Source organism: Myxocyprinus asiaticus, chromosome 29 (genome assembly GCF_019703515.2).
Source record: "Myxocyprinus asiaticus isolate MX2 ecotype Aquarium Trade chromosome 29, UBuf_Myxa_2, whole genome shotgun sequence".
In the NCBI taxonomy this organism is placed as follows: Eukaryota; Metazoa; Chordata; class Actinopteri; order Cypriniformes; family Catostomidae; genus Myxocyprinus; species Myxocyprinus asiaticus.
The window spans coordinates 22,828,160-22,844,351 of record NC_059372.1 but is presented as its reverse complement, the minus strand read 5'-3'; the positions used below and the strand labels follow the sequence as shown (position 1 = coordinate 22,844,351).

Sequence of the window (16,192 nt, the reverse complement as noted above, 5' to 3'; positions counted from 1 at the left end):
TTCTTGGGTAAAATTAAAGACAGGCTACATCAGTGTTTTAGCTTATAATTTAAGCGGTAGGCTATAATCAGCATATACAGGTCTTGTAAATCGTCACCATTTCCTTTAAGATCCTTTTAAGAATTTTTAAGCAAATTTTTATATACAATAGTTCATTTTAAATGGTGATTTTTTAAATGCACATATCTATCTCAATTAGATATGTGCAGCTTAAAAAAGCTGCATGCATCGTAATTATATGTGACCAATAAGATGGCTTTAATGTGTGTTTTTTTTAATCATTATTATGTCTGTCAGTGGCTGCACATCCTTACTGAGCGCGCTTGGTGTGCGCCTCTTATTAGAGAATGCTGTTGCTAATATTAATGCTGTGTTCCATTCAAATTGGATGTGGGATATTCCTACTTGATATCTCCAATCTCCAACCATAAATGCTTTTCATTGCCAGATGCTCGGAAGATGATGTTTAAGGAAGCAAAACTGCAATGCTCCCGTTAGCTTAGCAGGTGTTTGACTGTCACCAGAGATGTCTCCTAGCAACCCAATTCATAAACAATTTGCTACATTAGCATTGAGCTACAGGTGTTCGATTATCAAAAGAGAGTATAATTTACCATGTTTTGAACACCTGCTACTCTGCTAACATCTGTTAAACATGCTTTAAAATAATGTAGGAACTTTGACTCATTTATCGATATTATTAAATACAAGTGAATGTTTATCACTTATTTTGTATATCTTCCTGGGTAGACGTGTGTATGTGTGTGTGTGATTACACAACTATACATAAACCATATCAATAAAATATCTTACCTGTTGAGTAGGAAAAAAGCCATCTCTAGGTCGCTTTTAAATACTTTCAGATCTCGGAGTTGTCGCCACCACTGAAAAGCCGAGCCGATTTTGATTCGGGTTTTATTACGGACTCCATTGTTTTCCCTTTTTGCTTGTAGACTCTGCTCTGTTCGGGGCTTCTTTGTTTTAACAACCGGTGATCCAATGATCCATGGCCAATTTTTCTCGTTCATTGTGACAACAAACTTTCAGCTTCAATCTACTCCCACACCATTCACGCACTACAGTAGCTGGAGCTTATTTTCTCTGTGTACGGATATGACGTGAACACGCACAGGCGAATGACGTATGTATGCAATTTCCCATGAAATCCGTCCCGAAAGCTCTAAAATATAAAGCATTATTATAGGTTTATCAAAGTGTATTTGAGTAAAGACATGTTTTGGAAGATGGATTTTTGTTGCACTCTCTCATTAATATAATGTTTTTTTTTTTTTTTTTTAACAAAAAAAATTATAGTGTAGCTTTAAATATAATTGGTTTGGTCTATTTATTATGATGTGGGGTCACTGAACTTTCAGTGGGATGGAAAATGAGAATACCACTCTTACCATTCTACCACTCCAATTTGGGTGGCCACTGGAGGGGCCAGGCCTATTGACATGGGGGCACTCCCCTCAGAACCGCCCCTGGTAATCACCTTTTACGCTTAACAATGGGGTTATAGCCTGTACTTATTAATGCGTATTTTTAGATTGAGAAGATAAAATCAAACACTCAACTGGTGGGTGACTTTAGTCTTTGAAAGGCTAACCGTGTCATTTTTTTTAAACGTAGCAAACGGTTACAGCTTTATCATAATTAAGTCCTGTTAAAAAGTGCTGGATACAGTTTCACACGCAGTTGTCAGAGAGTGTCCTCTGCCTCTGATCGAGAGGCGGAGTGAGTGAGAGTCGGGCGCTGTCTGACGCTCCGGCGCTCGCGTTCAGCTCCGCTGCAGTGACTCGGCGAAGGCAGGATCACTTTTTCCACTTTCCCCTTCTGTCCGCTCACACACATCTGACAGCTCCCAGGACGGCCATGACGTCTCGAAGGTAAGTTGAAAGCGACACTGCAAGAGCGGATACTGATGATTCCTGTATGAACAGATCCAGCACGAATCACAGCTCAATGTGTCGGACTCTTTCACTACTACAGGCGCCTGGTCCACTCTGGCCCATTTGTACCGAACCAATGACTAAATATGTGCTTGCTTAGGTAAACGATATGGCAATGTAGTGGCTTTAGAAATATTGTTTTCTATTGGTTATTTGAGTTGTTCCGTTTCCATCGCTCTCGGTACCGGATGTCGAAAATGAATCAGTACAGCGCCAAATCATTGTAACAGACTGTCTAAAATGCAACTGTTTAACTGTTCTTAAATTTGAATTAAATCGTCATTTTTACAGTCATTTTAGGGTTTGTTGACATTACATCGTAATGGCTGTAACTTTACACAGGAATAGTTACTAAGCGATTTTATTACACTAAAATCATGTTAACATGCATATTATGTTTTGTGACTATACTTTTGAAATAGTGAGTATTTTAATGTTTACGGATTGGAGCCAATTCACTTCAATTGTAAGTGCCTCACTGGAATCCAAATTGTGCTTCTTCTTTATTTTTATTTTTATTTTTTAAGAAAATGAGGGGCAAGTCAAAATGTATTTTTGTTATCAATATTATGCCACAAATGCTGTTGATTGAGCTTAATTTTTATTACACCCAGAATATTCCTTTAAGCACATTTTATCACCATATTCTCATTACCGTAACCTGGACGTTTTACTTTTACTATTACTATTCCCATTGTTTTAAATGACAATTCTCATTAACGTAACACAGTCATATATTAGAGTAAGCATATATATATATATATATATATATATATATATATATATATATATTCATTGTTATTAAAATCTATGAAAATGAAAGGGAGTACCAAGAGAGTTCTACAGTGCCACATATAAATACTTAATAATTTAAATAATGATTTAATTTTTTTTTCATGTTTCGGTAATGAGAATATCATAATGACCATCTTTTTCTCATTGTGGTAATGAGAATTGGGTGGTAAAATGTGTGTAACTATCATGAAAATAATGTCACAATTATATATATAATATAAACGTCTTTTTTGTTTCTTTTGATTTTGGAATAAAAGAGGAAGTTAATGCAGGAAATATCTCTAAAAACTGTAGCAAATCTGAATTTATGTAGATACATAATGATTAAATGATATTCCAGTTTGTTTGTGGTCATTTTGATTTGTTAGGATTTGTATAATAATCTGAGTCTCATTTGAATAAATATAAATATGTTAGAGCTTTAAGGGTGTAAATGCATCTAAACAAAGAGCTGTTAGCGCACATCAGTTATTCTGAGAGTTTGCACAGGTGGCCTTGAGTAAACAAAACGCAGTAGGCTATCTGATGCTGAGAAACCCTCAGTGCGGCTGTAGCCTGCAGTATGCCTGAATCATGACACTTGCCGTTTAGCCAAAACATTTGAGAATGCATTGCTGGTTTTGGCTTCTATATTCTTACCAGTTTTCTGTTGTCAAAGCAATAGTCTATATGAGCCTTTGGCTGTTACTGTGCATTAGCGTCATCTCTTATATAAATAGTCCTACAATAGCCATAGACTATTTTTAGTTGCATTAGGTCATAGTGATTATTTGTCATTGTCCTTAAATTAATTGGTCTGAAATCTGTTACGGATTTATATAGACTAGTCTACTGAATGTGATCTTTGCTTTAGAAATCACAATTTAAATCTTTTATCTCTATGGCTTCTTCCATGCAGATTGTCTGTATATTTTTAGTTTGTGCAAATTATTATATATGGAAAATGTTTGTCTTAGTAATGGGAGTTTATTTGTGCAAAAAGTTTATTGTGTGGAGACAATAAAAAGAAACCACAAAGCCCACAGTTTGAGACCAAATAGAGCATGTTATTTGGTTAGATATGTACCTTACGTGGCCTTAAAAGTGTAATGTAATTCAAATGTTTTTACAACAGAAACTATTACGTAACTGTTTTCTAAAGTAACTGTTACCGTTGACCTGCAGGCTGTGTTCATTTACATGTCTGTCAGACAAAAGCTCATATAATGGTTCTCATAATAATGCTAAACAAAGGATGAATCTGTCGTATGTGTCACATTTACTGCACGTTTAGCAGATAAAAGTCTGACAATTCTACACTTTTTTTTTTAACAGGACATTTTTAAGAGGAAATTGAAAAATTATTTCCAGATAAACTTAACGTTAAACCTACTTTTTCATTGTTATTGGTCACAAAATGATTTGCTTAATGGAGGCTATCAAAATTATTATTTTAAGTTGTTCTAGAAAGGCCAAAAAGTTTTACTTTCTTGATCATTTGATCCTCCTATCCCCACCAATGTGTGTGTGTGTGTGTGTGTGTGCGCGCGCGCGTATTTTGACAATTTGATATTATTATATTTTACCATTTCTGGATCACAAAGCATCTTTTGTTTCTCTCTCTCTCGCTGTGTGTGTGTGTGTGTGTGTGTGTGTGTTATTGAGTAGTACGTGTAAAGGAAAGAGGAAAAAGGAAGAGATGTCTCATTGCATGATAATTTCTGTGGGGGTCATGTAAATAGATGGTGTCATGAATTTTTCTGTTGCACATAAATAGTCGACTCGTCAGTTCTCAAAATTCCCACCATTATGGGATTGACTCATAAAATGCTGATTCTGACAAAAGTATTTAAACCTTTGTTTCCTGTTAACATTAATGTACCTGTAAAAGACTGACTCATTAGCTGTCTTAAAGCAGAAGGGAAAGGACCCGTAGCTTAGTACTGAAATTCACAGGCAGGAAAACTGCCTCCACTGTGGTGAAATGAGAGAGTCTGTCCAAAATTTCCTGGAATTCTGCTAGTCGTGACCAAACGTTTGCTGAGAACACAGTTTTTTTTTGGGTTTTTTTATCCCAGTCATCCATTTAGAGTCTGTCATCTTAATGCCAACAACACAACGTTTACTTAACACTGTTGTAGCTTACATTTTTCTTTCTGCTACTGATATAAAAAAACAGCTGAAATGAAAAGTGATCAATTTGTATATTAACATACTGTATATTAGCATTTGTTGATGATTCATAAATTGACGATTACTAACTGGACCCTTAAAATAAAGTAGGTCCAATAAGCTCACTGGTATAGTAAGCCTAATCTCTCAATATGTATAACGCCTGCCATTATATCACATATCAGATCATATTCGGAATAATATAGATAATGGGCACACAATGATATGGATGCCTTTCATGTCATAAGTCATTTATCACTTTCATTATTCACCTGGAATCCTCTTTTAGGGCTCAAAGCCCATGCTTGATTCCATTCCAAGGGGCTATTTCTATTGGAAGGGTTGTTATCAGCTGTTAAGAATTTGAATATGGTTGTAGACGTTAGATTTTGTTTCATGTGTCCTTGGGCCGTCTATGCCGGGACAAAAATGGTAACATATTTCTCTGTCAGTAAATAGAGAGAGGGGCCGTGCCGCTTCTAGCCTTGAATATACCATTCCAGTTATGTGCATGAATTGATTTGACCTTCCATTTATGTGCTTGGGGTCTTTTGTAATGGAGGCTAAAATCAATCAACTCACACTTTCAGATTCACAGCCATAATGTACCATACTTTTAAAACTAGGGCATAAAAGCAGCATATGCTAGTAGCTCATGTAATTTGTATTACAGTATATGAAATGTGACAGACAACATATCTGTGGTGTTTTTCTTTTTTTATATTTATTTTTTTATATCAGCTATGTGGATTCATTAAAGTAGAAGGTGTCGACAAGATCTATATGTGTGTATGTGTGTATTTGACCCCTGGGTCTTTGCTAGACTAATATGCAGGAGCATAATCAGCTCTTCTAAAAATATCAGTAACAGTACCAAAATCCAGTCACAGGGACTCGTCTTCGCCCGATATAGACACGAGAGAGTCTTTGAAGCTGAGTGGGGGACACTAAGTATATCACTTTTGTCACCAGGCCTGTCTCTTTAAATAGCTGGCTGTGGTGAACTTGAGACATAATGTAATTGGGAAGAGGCAGCTCGCTGTGTGCACGTGGGCCTCTGTGTTTCCCCTGTCAAAATACTGCAGCAGCACTTTCCGCCTGATATTTCTCTCTCTCTCTCTCTCTCTCTCTCTCTCTCTCTCGCTCTCTCTCTCTCTCTCTCGCCGGCCCACACTGTACAACCCGTTTGTGTCCATAGGTTATCATAAGCAAAAAAATATCTCTGGTGTTTCTCAATATGGATGTGACAAAAGAGAATATATGACCGGGGTTCAAAATTAACTTCAGAATTAAGTTGAGAATGACTTTGAAAAATGTAACCTATATTTTTGTCCTTATGACAAGTTTTCCTTGCATATTGGTGGCAAAAAGTCTCACAGTATCATATATAATCGTAGCCAGTCTATCAAAAAAAGTTAAGACTCGTTAACGTTAAGTGATTTTGTTCCTAATATATTTGTTTTGATTGCTTAATGCAAGGAATGTTCCACAAGTGTGTCACAATTCATATTGCACAAATTTTCCACTGAGGTAAAAGTTAGTAAAAAAAGATTTGTATGTCTATGATTTAATTCGCTCTCAACAGTGGAGCCTAAAAGTTTTGTTTTGGAAGTAAAAATCCCGTTCTTTATTTTCATACGGTAATTGATTAATGATAGCTTATAAACCTTTAAAGACAGACCTTCCGTGAGCTTCCGAGACATACTCTTTTTATTTTATTTTATTTATTTATTTTTTTATCTTCCCTGAGGTCCACTTTTTGCACCAAACAGTCATAATTTATTCATATATAATAATTTTCCACCCTGTCTCTTGCCCTCCATCTGAAACGCTTGGTTTTAAGCTGCCTGGCCCTTTAAGTCTTCAGTGTAAATGGCCACTGTTGTGATTGGCTAACATGATACCTTCCAATACAGGCATATTTGAAACGCAATCTGAAGAAAATGAACCTACTCCACACAACATTAAAACTACATTTCAGGGTTAACATATAATGTAGCAAACTTTTCATTCAAGCACAGCATAAATGATCAAACAGTCATGACATGAAATATTCTTAAATGAAATTGGTTACTTACAGTTTTTCGTCCAATAGTCCAATTAACTCCTTTTGATGTCACAAGTTACACAAATTCCAAACGAGCCATTTTTGAAGCTCTTTTCTGTTGAGGAAGTTTTCAGTTCTGAAACTTACAGTATGTTTTTATAGTACAATGACCTCTTTTATTTGTCAAAAGATCAAGGAAAATGTGATTCCTCATGTCATGACCTCTTTAATCGATGTTTATATCAGGACTCCAGACTGCGACAAAAATGGTCACAAATGTGCCCAAAAATAATTGATTGCAACAATAATTCGTATGCGGTTTTGTCAGATATCAACTTGTGAGTTATTGAATATATTTTTAGAACACGTACAACCAGTGTGTCTCGTGCCACTTTACACCTGTTCTGTTATGACCGCATGCAACAACAACCCCAGCGTGAGAGAGTCATGAACAAATGACTCTTTTGTGCTGGATCTTTTTCATGAATCACACAAAAAGAGCAGAGGGTTTGAACTCAGGAACTCAGGTTAGCAGTTTGAATCAGATTCACTTTCTCACCGAATCAGCCGATAGTGAGCTCACAACTGAGTGCAGACATTTTAAAATGAGAGTCCCATGTGTATTTCGGGCTTCTTTATAATTAAAAGTCCCGTATTGTGTACCACTTTTTTCTTCTGGTAATTATTGATTGGGATTGGAGTAGCACAATAAACTGCATCTGCGATTACATTCAATTTGCACTCTTGTAGTCTCAACAACAAAGCTTGATTTTATATATATATATATATATATATATATATATATATATATATATATATATATATATATATATATATATATATATATAAAATCAAGCTTTTGACACTTAGGACAATTGAGGGACATGTACACAACTATTACACAAGGTGCAAACATTCATTGATGCTCAAGAAGACAAAACACTACTATATGTATATTATACTTTATGTAAATATATGTAATGTAGATTCTGAAGAGCAGTACTAAATAAAAACAAATCTTTTATCTCTTATTTTTATATAAATTATGAAAGTGGTGTGAACATTTATGACAAAGGGGAATGCAAACTTATCTTCTCAAATATATATACTGTTTATTAAACCTTCGATGAATGGGTTATCAGCTGACTTCCTTTTCTTTGGCTTTCTATGTTGTTTCTGAACAGCAATCTATAAATCGAGAAAATTTGTGATTTGCCTACTAAAAACAGCAATTTGGATCCTTAATGTTTCAGTTTAGGAGCCAATGTCTCCTAAGTAATTTTTTTTAGTCTGGAGCCCTGTATATGCTTCTGTCAAAGCCATCAGTCCTCGTTATTTCAACTTCATTGTTTCAAAATCATGTTTAATAGCAGAATTCCTGGTTAAGGTATGGTGCTTTCAGCACCTTTAAAATCAACTGTTTTGCTTACTTATAAAGTCACCGGCGAGTAAAGGCCTTTTGACACTAAATGTGATGCAAAAAAAAGCCAGAAGAATTGCTGACAAATGGCACTTAAACACCGAAAGCGTCATGAATATTTTTTGTCAGCAAATTCATGATGGTTAAATAGGTGCCGTAAAAGACAAACATCTGCTGACCCAACTGCAAGTTTTTTTTACTCGGCAAAGCAAATTTTTACTTGCATTTGTCATCCATTTCAACTTTTAGATACAGTTGAAGTCATAAGTGTACATACACCTTTAAACTCACAAGTTCACAAGTCTTTACATTTAATCGTAGAAAACATTTACTGCCTGTAAACTTTTGACCCACTGGAATTGTGATATAGTCAATTAAATGTGAAACAGTCTGTCTGTAAACAACTGTTGGAAAAATTACTTGTGTCATGCACAAAGTAGATGTCCTAAACGACTTGCCAAAACTATAGTTTGCTAATATGAAATCTGTGGCGTGGTTAAAAAATGTAAACTTCAGACTTCAGCTGTACCCTTTGGCATGTTTAAATCTAATTTGCATGGTAGTTTTGATATTATTAAACTTCCCTTTTATGTAGCTTAACTGTTTCATTATTTTTTGGTCTATGATGTTCACTCATCTTGTTCGATTTTTTTTTTTTTTTTTTTAAAGATAAAAAAGATGCTATTTTTATCCAGCTGAAAGCTGAACATTGGCTGTTAATTATTAAACCATGGAAGTCAAGTCATGCATTCATTTCATAGAAGGGAGAAGTTAAAAGAACAGAAGCTCAGTTTCTTTGTGTTCTTTAATTTACCATTATAACACTAATGGTCTCAGAGATTCCACTCAGATGTCCACTTATGAAATTTAATAAGGTTAAAAAGGAAGTTACTGGAGCTTATTACTTCCATGAAAAGGGGGATGGAGTGATAAAGCAGTAAAGCGAATGGATTTGGCCAAAGCTTACTATTTAGATGGAAAAATTCTTATTAGTCTAGACCAATGGCTCTAGACTAATAGGTGGAGAGTTTGAAAGGGGGGCGTGACATAAACACACATACAGTGCATTCAGAAAGTATTCAGACCCCTTCATTTTTTCACATTTTATTATGTTGCTGCCTTATGTTAAAATGCTTTAAATTATTATTTTTTTTACACTCCATACACCATAATGACAAAGCAAAAAACAGATATTTGATAACTTAGCAAATGTATTAAAAAGAAAAGACTGAAATATCACATTGACATAAGTATTCAGACCGTTAACTCAGTGCTTAGTTGAAGCACCTTTTGCAGTGATTACAACCTCAAGTCTTTTTTGGTATGATTTGACAAGCTTTTGCACACCTGGATTTGGAGATTTTCTGCCATTCTTCTCTGCAGATCCTCTCAAGCTGTGTTAAGTTGGATGGGGACCATCTGTGGAAAGCCATTTTCAGGTCTTTCCAGACATATTCAATTGCGTTCAAGTCTGGGCTCTGGCTGGGCCACTCAAGGACATTCACAGAGTTGTCCCTAAGCCACTCTTGTATTGTCTTGTCTGTGGGGTCATTGTCCTGTTGGAAGGTGAACCTTTGGCCCAGTCTGAGATCCTGAGCGCTCTTGACCAGGTTTTCATTAAGGATATCTCTGTTATTTGCTGTGTTCAGCTTTCCTTCAACCCTGACCAGTCCCCCAGTCCCTGCCACTGAAAAACACCCCCACAGCATGATGCTACCACCACCATGCTTCACTGTTAATAATAATAATACATTTTATTTATTGGTGCCTTTCACAGCCCTCAAGGACACCTTACAGCATATAAGCAACAATTAAGCAAGTTAAGATACCAAAGGAACAAAACACAGTTGGTCCAAGATAAGATCAATAAAACTAATACAAAAGTAAGCTAAAACACAAGTATATTAGTTATGCAATGAATAAGCTAATTTGAACAGATACATTTTTATCTGAGATTTAAACTGTGAAATGGAATCCAACTGACGAATATGGAGTGTCAATGAGTTCCAAAGTTTTGGTGCTGAGCAACTAAAAGCTATAGCTCCCATAGAACTAAGTTTAAATGTCAGAACAATCAATAAATCTGCAGAGGAGGATCTTAAGGAATGCGATGGAATGTATGGTTGGAGAAGATCTGATTTGCGGGGCCAAATTATGAGCAGCTTTAAAAGTTAGCAATAAAATGTTATAGTGGATACAATGTTGAACAGGTAGCCAATGAAGTTGAAAAAGAATGGGTGTGATGTGTTCAGTGGTCTTTGTATGAGTAACAATCCTTGCAGCTGAATTTTGAATTATTTGGAGGAGTTGAAGTAATTTTTCAGGGATACCAAATAAGAGAGAGTTACAACAGTCAATACGGGATGTTACCAGGGCATGAATAAGAATTTGAGTGCAGTGCTGGGAAAATGATGGGCAGAGTCTGGCATTACTATTTAAATGAAAAGAGCAGCACGTGAGACATTATTAATATGAGAACATCTGTTGGGATGGTACTGCGCAGGTGATGAGCGGTGCCTGGTTTCCTCCAGACATGACACTTGGAATTGAGGCCAAACAGTTCAATCTTCATTTCATCAGACCAGAGAATCTTGTTTCTCACAGTCTGAGAGTCCTTTAGGTGCTTTTTGTTAAGTGTCTTGCACTGAGGACAGGCTTCCATCTGGCCACTCTGCCATAAAGCCCAGATCGGTGGAGTGTTGCAGTGATTCTTGTCCTTCTGCAAGTTTCTCCCATCTCCACACATTATCTCTGGAGCTCAACCAGAGTGACCATCGGGTTCTTGGCCACCTCTCTTACCAAGGCCCTTCTCCCCCAATTGCTCAGTTTGGCCAGGCGGCCAGCTCTAGGAAGAGTCCTGGTTGTTCCAAACTTCTTCCATTTAGGAATTATGGAGGCCACTGTGCTCTTGGGAGCCTTCAATGCAGCCGAAATGTTTTGTAGCCTTCCCCAGATCTGTGCCTCGACTCAATCTTGTTTCTGAGCTCTGCAGGCAGTTCCTCCAAAAAGTTTTTTCTATTTTTGATAAAACAAAGTCTAAGCTTTCAAATGATGTCAATATTCTCATGAAATTCAAACTATATATGTTGTTTTTATGGTCTTAAATTCGGTGTGTCAAATGGTGCTGCTATCAATTCAGACAAGAGCGCTGCATATAATGTCTCTCCTCCGATCAGCATTCCTCTTTACTACAGAATTAAAGCATGAAAACACATATATTAACATCAGATGGGATGTTGAAAGACACAATTCTATTGGCTGAAATAATCATATCTCATGTAATCAGCAAATCAGTGTTTCAACCGTGGGAATATGTCAGTGACATCAACAACCTTCACTTAACTGTATTCATTTACCTCAGGAAAGTTATACAATGTCCATAGTTTGTTAGCTTGATAAAATGAACTGTAGAGAAGAGCAAATTACTAACATTTTAAATGCCATAACTGTCAGAAATTAACCGCTTTAGTGCCAGTAGATGTGCGAATGGAATCTCTAGAGCCGTTTTCTCACAAACAAAGTTTTATGACAGCCAACATTCAAGTGGCCATATCTCGGCAATGGTTGGGATAGAAGCATAAAAAGTATATCATTAGAAAGCTGAGACCTTCCTTTTTACTTAAGGGCATAATACTCAAAATGTGATTCTGGGTCAGTTCATGTAGAGCCTCTCTTTGTGGCCTAACATACTTAATTTTGAGAACCCCGAAACTAGACTCATGATTTTATGTGCAGTTACATTCTGGTAAGAACCTGGTGCTTTTCTGACTCTCAGGTCTTTCCTATTACTCTCAGCCCCACAGTGACTTTGTGCTCACCATGACAGAGTAGTTCTGTAATTAGAAAAAAGCTACATAAGCTTCAGCTGCCTCTTTTAGGATTCAGCCTCTCTGCATTTATTTTTAGATTTACACAGAATGACTCAATCACTTGGCTTTTGACTTATTAACCTAGCATAAGAGCAAACAGTTTGTGTAGTTATCAAGTGCATTCAAAAGATGAGTTTAAGAACAGGTCACCCATGTGCATTTCAAAAGTCAGTTAAAAAGCATCTTTATCTCAAATATGATAAGTTGATGGCATACCATTTTTTCATGATGTATGTGTAAATACAGAAGGTCCGTGGATAAAGCCTATATGCTCTTCAGTTATTCAATTATTTTGATGGTTCTCGTTTAATTTTTAATTATTGTTCATCAATACACTGATTGTTCATGGTTTAACTTGTAGTTTGTATGTGCAGATTATAGTTGACATCCCGTAAAAAAATTTGATATATGGCCATGAACATACACTCACATAGAACTTTATAAGGGACACTATGGTCCTAATAAAGTGCCCGACGTGGTCTATTGCTGTTGTAGCCCATCTGCCTCAAGGTGCGATGTGTTGTGCATTCTGACAGTTGTACAGAGTGGTTATCTGAGTTACTGTAGCCTTTCTGTCAGCTCGAACCAGTCTGGCCATTCTCCGTTGACCTCTCTCATCAACAAGGCATTTCCATCCGCAGAACTGCCTCTCACTGGATGTTTTTTGCACCATTCTGAGTAAACTCTAGAGAATGTTGTGTGTTAAAATCCCAAGAGATCAGCAGTTACAGAACTACTCAAACCAGCCCATCTGGCACCAAAAATCATGCCCCTGTCAGAATCACTGAGATCACTTTTTCCCCATTTTGATGGTTGATATGAACATTAACTGAAGCTCCTGACCCATATCTGCATGATTTTATGCATTGCACTGCTGCCACATAATTTGCTAATTAGTTAATCGCATGAATAAGTAAGTGTACAGGTGTACCTAATAAAGTGCTCGGTGAGTGTATGTACATATTTAAATTCCACTACTATTTGGGAATACTTGTTGAAAGTTCTGGAGTGTGACATGCTATACTCCCATCTAAAATTTTAAACAGTATTTTGATTTTCATTCTTTTATAATTATTATGCATGCAACTTTTATGACCTCATTTTAATTGCATTTTAGTTTGTCACAGTGCAGGACTATTTAAAATGAGCTAGTGCTAGAGCTAGCACAAATGTGAGTATACATATATGTAACTTTTACCCTAAAATCTTAATGTTTATTTAAAAAAAAAAAAAAAAAAGGTTCATGGGCAACTTATGTGTCAACTACTCATGAACAGTGGTGTGTTTTTCAAGCTGCCACTCTCCTTTTAAACCTAATGATAGCAAAGATAAAGAAAAGGGGTGTAGGAGTGTGCCGGGCAGCATTTCAAAGCTGTGTCATGTTTAGAGAGAGCGAGAAAGAGAGGAAGAGAGAAAGAAGGGGGCGGGAGGGATGGACAGTTGCTCAGAAGCTGATTGTACTGGCTGCCTTTCCTATCAGGGCAGCTCACACGCATCCAAATCCCAGATTAAACACCCCCACCTCCCTTTCAAAACCAACACTATTCCTACAAGTCCCTGCCCCCTCTCTTCCTCCTTGTGTAACTGTACTGAGCGTGGATTACTAAGCTCTGAAGCAAAGCGGGGGCTCTGACAGGCTCCGACCAGAATGGTGAGGTAGGAACAAGAAGCATTAGTTACCGTTATCATTTAGTATGAGGACTATGCCGTTTTTACAGCTGTATTACATGCAGTTGCATTAGAAGTTTCTTTATTTCACTGTTGCTGCTTATGCAGGGGTGTGTATTGTGTGCACACTGTGCAGGATGGATTGATGTGTATGTTGTGTTGGTGGAAAGCTTTTGGAGGACTCTAGGGAGCTCAGAGTCTTAGAACTGACCCAGAGCTTTTTGTTCCTGGGTGCAGAGCTGGCAGGTAGAATGCCAATGAAAGCAGTGGTCCTCTGACACAAGAGAATGAGACATTTAGAGAAACTTGCCCAGTTAGTGTTAGTTGTTACATGGGTAGTTGACATGAAATACTGCAGGACCATTTAAAATGAATTAGTGAAGGCACAAAATGACCTAACATAACTATACACTTTCCCTTATACAGTACATTCATATAATACATCTTGATGTTAATTAAAAAAACATGCCAACTACCTATTTGCAATCTTTAAATAGTTATTTATAGTTAAATTACTAGGAAGTTGTTATTGTTAGCTATCTATCTAGTATTAGAGAGTGTTTTTGGGAACTCTGCGAGGAAGGTTTAGGGGTCAGACTGTGTCTGCAGTCATTGTTTTATGAAAATACATGGCAGCTTAGCAGGGATTAGTGTCACCTGCTGTTTTATGCAAAATATGATTTCATTTATATATTTGTATTTTCAGCCAACTGCAAATCCCTCAATTATCTGTGAAGATTTTAACTATACACAGACAGACAGACAGACCATTTGCACTACATAAAACACAAGCAGCTGTCAGTCGTTCTTGAATCAAATTTTGGAATGGTTTACGGATTATTTGGTGTTCCAGAATATGATGTCAAAGAATTTTTGTAGTCTGTTGCATCATGTTCCACACTGCACCGAATTGTCAAGCCTCTCTTGAATATTCTAGAATGGAATATTCTGGTCCTTTCCTTAAATGTTGCCAAATGATATAGACCCCATGTATTGTGTTATCAGCTAATGTATGAAGACATGTTTATCTATATACTCCAGACCACATTTAGTGATATATCTTTCTTGCAGTTCTGTGTGACATACTGTATCGCCACATTTCCGCATACGTTTTATGTATTTAATTCGTTTTTGGAATAAAATGACTCACTCTTTTGTCTTGCTTAGACTAATTTCATAGCTAACATTTTATGTATCCAAAATATAAACAAATAATATTTTCACTCTTTTTGCATAATTTTTGAAAAATTAAAGCCTGTTTGGAAATGACACCCTATAAATATATTCTGCTCACAAGGGATATTTACCTTGATTTTTCTTTGTTTTCATCAAACATCACATGTCTCATATTTAATCTCAATCATGCTCTTCACTGACACTTTTGTCAACTTGGTTAATAAGTACACTAACTTTTGAAAAAAAATGTATTGGGGGCAAAATTGTTTGGTGTGGTAGAAATGACACCACAAATGAGGGACAGTTTTAAGTTTGAGAAATTTATTGAAATCATTTTCACACAATAAATACTGAATAAATATTTTTTGTTGATTCCACTCTTTGTTTAGATTATAATAGTTTTAATTATGTAATATTTGTATTTTTATAATGTATTTTCATACAGTAGTTTAATATTGGAAGTCTGGGTCTGGGACGAGGCTGCAACAATAAAATGTATTTGAAAGAACCAAAAATAAATGATAAAGACCTGGTAAAATGTTTCAGTCAGTCAAATTTTAATGTGACCTTCATATAACAAAAAAGTGGAAGTCTGTTAGTTCGAATAAAAATCAACCCTTGGGATATGAAATTGCCATAAGTTGAAGAAACACCTGTATATACATTTACATAAATTTGTTTCTTGGATGGATTTGCTTGGGCTGGTGTTTCTAAAAAGCCATTGTCAGAAGAAAAAAGATTACTGACAGAAATGTCAATGAATTATTATTAATCCACATACATTTAAATATTTTTGCTTCAGTGAGCTTTACAACAAGTAGGAAAGTTACTGACTGTACATAGTGATGATTCAACAGGAGGGGGGAAATGTATACTTTTTGACAAACATAGAATCATAAGCAGTGAGTCATGACAAGGAGGAGAAAGTGATGCAGAACTCTCAACATTCCTTTTGACACATGCTGATTTCTAATGATTACTGAATCTGTCACTGGTAGACTCATTAAAACAATACAACATCAAGGGCACTACAACACACCTTCTGGTGTGAAAACTGGGGGAACTGAATGATGTTGTCTTTCCATGGAAAGATGAAGGGAAAATAATTACACTT

At 36.2% G+C, this 16,192-nt stretch overlaps 1 protein-coding gene across 3 annotated transcripts in view; it reads left to right on the top strand.

Annotated features, from left to right (window-relative positions):
* The first annotated feature begins 1,647 nt into the window (after nucleotides 1-1,647).
* The window catches only part of ptpn11b (protein tyrosine phosphatase non-receptor type 11b), a 49,491-nt gene continuing 34,946 nt past the window's right edge, over nucleotides 1,648-16,192 (top strand). The window contains exon 1 of one of the 3 annotated variants that reach the window (XM_051661306.1): nucleotides 1,648-1,889. In XM_051661306.1, the coding sequence (XP_051517266.1) occupies nucleotides 1,876-1,889 (14 nt within the window). In that variant the 5' untranslated portion in view covers nucleotides 1,648-1,875. Of the gene's footprint in view, nucleotides 1,890-13,758; nucleotides 13,891-16,192 lie in introns of those variants that run through there. The other 2 variants (XM_051661309.1, XM_051661308.1) reach the window with 2 other exon arrangements.